We start from the raw sequence: 5,240 nt of genomic DNA, 5'->3' as shown, positions 1-5,240 counted from the left end.
TTAAAACACAGACAAAATCATGCATCTCTTTTGTATGCCTCTCCAAACCAAAAATTGGTTAACTTTTAGCAGGAAATCAGAGGCATGACTAACAATTTTTGGTGCCTGGGATGGGGATGCTGAGCACCAGAATGGTGCGGAGGGAGGCTGAATTGCAGCAGCGTGAGCTCTTGTGCATGTGCTCTCAAACTACATCTCAAATCTCTTGTTTTATTTGGGCTTTAACAGATGTGCAGAACACCAGCTATGGGGGTGTGTATATACATGTCTGTACATGTACTGAGGGTAATCTATTTGAAAAAAAAATCATTTTCATTGTCCTTCACATTGTGTGTGTTTAAATAACCTCTTTTGTATCGGTATGCTTGTACTTAGAGGTTCAGTAATCTACTTCACTAAATCTACTTAGCTGGAGTCTGTACTTATTTGACTACTTATTTGTGATGGCATTTTTATTTGTAATTTAGTTTCTCCAGGTGAAGAATCTTTTGAAGATTTGACAGAAGAAAGCATAACACTTGCATGGAACAGTATTGCCAAATTAAAATTAGATGAGCAACATAAAATTCACAAAGAGTAAGTTCTTGTGAAGCTGATGTGGTATGATAGTTTTAACCTCATTCAGTCATGGGCTTTAGCTTAATTAAAATAAGAATGCCTCCAATAGGTGTATTTGGGAAACCCAGGAATTGCCTAAATTCCATGGGTGCCAGTGTCCTGAGCTGAAAGTCCACTAGGCACCTGGGGTGTCGATACACGTGCTCCGGGGGGTGGGCAGGAGGTTAATTAGAGCCGCTCCCTGACAGCCACTCTAATTAAAATTCTCGGGGGCCTTTGTGTGTTTAACATCCCGCATTTCAAAATGGCTGCAAGAGCACTTTAACTAAGCTTGTTTGAGGTTTAATTAAAGCGCCCCCACGGCCATTTTGAAACACAGGACGCTGAATACATGTGATGCTGCAGTGCACTGGACTGTTCCAATTAGAACACTCCAGCAGACTTGCTTAATCGGGACACATGTACAGGCACCCCTTGGGTTTTGCTCGTCAGCTTCTGAACCATTCTATTCTAAAGGCTTGGAGCCATCCTCCTTTCCTCATCCCTTTTTTGGAGTCCCACTAAACAACCTGAAGGCTTGTCTGCCACTTACCAGTGGTAGATACTGGCAAGGACAAGCCATGTCTACTTGTGCCCTGTCCACCCACTCCTGCAGGCATGGTCCAAGCCTAGAAATTAGCAGTGGACTCATGCCTCTGCACCTACTCTGTTCCTGAGAGCAGCTTCTGGAGATGAGCCCACTAGCAAAATTCTAGGTTTAAAGTACAACCGCAGCTCAAGAGGATACAGTGTGATCAATGGGTTTTGGGGCCTATCCTTGCTGGAGCTGCTGCTTTTATGGTATAGACAAGCCCTGAATGGCCAAGTCTGGTAGGGGGTCTTCAAATAGGGGTAAATCATAGTTCCAGGGTCAAGCTCTTCACAAAACATAACAGCAGCCGCTTACTTTTAAAATGGGACCAGAGGAAAAGCAACCCCTTCTTTATGTGATGGAGCACCAAGAACACTTGGAGTGGTTTGAGCCTTTTCCTAGGAAGTAGGAGACCCAGACTTATTGCCTTCCTCACCTCCTCACACCAGAATGTACCCTAACTGCCAGACTTGTGGACTGAGTGGAATCCATCTCTCTCCATCTTGAATTTGTTCCTCTGTGCAGCAAAAAAGAGAACCTCCCCCACCACCACCACTGAACAGTAGGGAAATGGATCAAAGGGAGAATCTTTCATTGTAAAACCTGTTCCCAGGACTCATTTTGCATTTAATAGCCATTAAAACAAATATCCCTCAGCAGAGACCAGAACCCTGTTTTGAGTGAGTGCCCTAACCACTAGGATGCAGACACACCCTCCATCCCCCTCCTCTGGTGATACAGGAAGCTGATTTTTTTTTTTTGATTTTGGGTGCAAAATGGCACAGATCAGGAAGGATAGAGTATGCCCCACCTGTGGTAACCTGTATTCTTTATGGTTATATCTGTTCAAGAGCTTTCCAGGCACTCTAGGGAAGTCCTTAAACTCTGGCAAGGTGCTTTTTGGATGCAACCTGTGCTTAGTTGTCATGATTAACTAACTTTTAGAGGGTTCCTTGCTCAGGATGTTGTGGTCCTGGGTAGCCTCAAAGTTAAGCAGTAGCATCTAAACTGTAGATGTGCAAGTCATGTTATAGGGCTATGTGGCCCTCAAGGGATAATCTGTAGCCCCCAGGCTCCTGGTCTGGCTACCACTCCACTCATTGCTCCTCAGCTGATGCTATTGAAGTCCCTAGGCTCCCCCTTTTGCCTGTAGCCTGTACCTCCTGACCCCATCCCTGGGTGTAGCTGTGAGGGAGCCCTTGATCAGGGGACTTAAGGGGATCCCAGGGACTTGTGAAGTGCAAGCTATTGATGCAGTGCACTGGGGGTGAGGTGGCACAGCTGTGCGGGGGGTCTTGAATGATGTAGGGACACCAGCACTGGATTGTGCTCACTGCAGCACAACAGCGGGTTTGCCTGCGTGGCTTGAAGTACAGCCTGGAAGGGGGAATGTAGTCCCTGACCACTCAGAAGTTAGGCAACCCTGCCTTTCAGTATCTAGCCCAAATGGGTGACTGTTCTCCAGTTTACTTATTCAGCCCCTTTTTTGATGAGGGTTGAAGTTTACTGACAGAACAAACAGTGGGGGCATCGCTCACACTGCTATTTTCATTTCTGTGCCAACATATTTTATCTGTAGGGTTGTGACACCTGCTGTAACAACTTTCTTAATCTACATCTGGTTTAACTCTTGTGAGGTTCCAGCTGTGAGAAAGTTGTTATAAAGTCTGGTTGTTGGTATTTAAACCTGTGTGAAGTCACAGGCAACCTTTTATGTTTTGAACAGGGCTATTACTGGAATAGCAGTCTCTTGCAATGGGTCTTCAGTATTCACTACATCTCAAGGTTAGTGCTCTAGTATGGGTCTCTTGTATCGTGAGTTATTTCAAACCTTACACTGTTTTATGAAATTTCTTGTCCTGATAACTTTGCATGAACCATCAATTTTACTAGCCAGCCCTTTTAAGGTGGGGTTTTCCAAAGTACTTAGTACTGACCCAATTTATTGTCAGTGAATTCTGAGACTGGCATCTTGTCATAGAGACTTGTGGGCAGACCCCATGATTTAAAGAACTGTTTGGAGGGGAGAGGGTAAATTCTTTGTTTGATTTGATGTCCCTATTAGAAATAGGTTGCTGATTAGAAGCCAGACTAAAACTAGTATCCTGGTCTACTATGTTTGAGGCTTGGGCATAAAGTAACTGCTTCATCCCATAGTAAACATCATCATGGAAACAGAAGTTCTTACCAAACTGCTTGGGTCAGTGAATAGTGCCCAAATGAACTGCGCAATAGGTAACAGCTAAACCTTGTCTTAGCAAGAAGCTGGTGTATCGGTTGAAATCTTACAGGCTCTTAACCTGAGCAAATTAAAGGCACTTGGCCCGAGATAGGATTAGTTGGTGACAACAGCTCTCTTTGCCTTATGCATCCAATAGAGTGAGAAGTGGATTGAGTTGAACTTCAATTAGAATGGAGTTAAGGCAGCACAGTAATTTGTTAAAATCCCACACTGCACTTTGCAAGCAATCTGGAGTGTGCCTACCCAGGGAAAAGCAGTCTTGTGCATAGATATCTGAGCATGCCCTGAAACTGAAAGCAGTGTCATCTTGGCATAGTGCTGCACCTGGGCTCCTTAGAGAAGTCAGTTAACCTAGGCTCCGTGCAGAATGAATGCAGCTGTACTGCATAACTGACAGAGAAGCTTGGAGTTTCAGTGCAAAAATGCTCATCTAAGTTTCATTGTAATATCTTATAAAAGAAAAGGAGACAGTAGATAGAATGTGTGAACTGTCTTAAATAGCTCAGTATTCTCATTTAGTACAAAGCCTTTTTATCTGGCCGAATTTGCTATGGTCCATTCTTTGAATGACCTGCATCAATATTAACATGCCATCCTGTCATTAAAGGTGTCTATTCTGTATATTCCCTATATTTAACACACTTAAAATACCACTTATTTAAAAATAAAATGAAAAAGTGATTAAAAAAATTAACTATTACCTCTGAAGAGAACTTTCAGGTGCTGAGTCTCCCTGGGAAGTCAGTAACTTCTGCCTTCCAGTGTTGCAGAGGTCCTTTATTAGGTTCAGTGTCTTGTGGAACTTAAGCCTACCATTGACGCAGAGTGGAGTGCTGCCAGTCATGTATTTCAGATCAGTGTAAAATTTAGAGTGTAGAATTAAAAAATGAAATTAAAAAAATTTGAAAGAAGAAGTATTGGAACTATGATTGAGAACAGTGCAAAATAAACTAAAATCAAAGGGTGTCTGCCAGATTGAGTTACAGGGCTCTTCAATTTCTCATTGTTACTAATTCTGCAAAACAAGCATGTGAAATTAGTACCGGCAAATTGGGATGCTTAAAGGCTGTAGTCTCAACTAAAGTAGTTCTGGCATTTGTCATTGTCCTAATGGCACTAAAAGATAATTTCAGAGGTAAATTCAGAGAGAAACTGAGTGTCACAAATAGTTTTACTAACAGTAGCCTTCTTGTCATTTTTTTCCACTAGTTTATCCATCCTTTGTCTGTGGTCCATAAGTAAACATTTGAATATTCAGTCCACAGTCCATGAGTCTAGTGTGTTGCAAAACAGTTCTATTTTGAGCTCTCCAATTGGTGTTTTATGTTTGCATTAGATTCAACTTTGAAGATGTTTTCTAAAGAAACAAAAACACTTCAGAGAAGTGTATCTTTTTCAAATATGGTAAGTAGCTGTCATACTGCAATGAAACCAATAGGAAAACTTTCTGAAAGTTACCCACAGGAAGGTGTCCCTAGTGATCAGTGAAACACTGGGTTTGCCTTTGCTTCCTTCCTCCCGTAACCCTCCCCCTCCCTTTATTTGCTTTCGCACAGGAGGGTAAGATTCTCTGCATTTTCTTATCTGGACTTGGGAGGCGCATCCTAGCCAACAGGGATGGGTAGTCAAGGTGGCTTTAAGTCACTTCCGTGTTTCATTATTCTGGGCTGCTCTGTTGTGCCTGTAGACCAGGGGTGCTCAGTCTCCAGTCCACAGATCAAATCTGGCCCACAGAGCTCCCCATGGGTTGGGAAACTGGGCAGCAGGAGAGTGATGGCAGTTAATTCTGCCATCCCTTCCTGCTGCCAT

The 5,240-nt window shown here is 43.0% G+C and overlaps 1 protein-coding gene across 1 annotated transcript in view; it reads left to right on the top strand.

Moving 5' to 3' along the window:
• NSMAF (neutral sphingomyelinase activation associated factor) overlaps positions 1-5,240 on the top strand; it is a 67,230-nt gene that overhangs the window by 50,042 nt on the left and 11,948 nt on the right. The window contains exons 22-24 of the mRNA XM_019527698.1: positions 468-576; positions 2,916-2,974; positions 4,768-4,835. Of these exons, the coding sequence (XP_019383243.1) occupies positions 468-576; positions 2,916-2,974; positions 4,768-4,835 (236 nt within the window). The remainder of the gene's footprint in view (positions 1-467; positions 577-2,915; positions 2,975-4,767; positions 4,836-5,240) is intronic.

The sequence above is a fragment of the Gavialis gangeticus genome, unplaced genomic scaffold (genome assembly GCF_001723915.1).
Source record: "Gavialis gangeticus isolate Ggan-Ray unplaced genomic scaffold, GavGan_comp1, whole genome shotgun sequence".
Classification (NCBI taxonomy): domain Eukaryota; kingdom Metazoa; phylum Chordata; order Crocodylia; family Gavialidae; genus Gavialis; species Gavialis gangeticus.
Note: the sequence above shows the minus strand (reverse complement) of the source record. Positions and strands in the feature narration are given on the sequence as shown.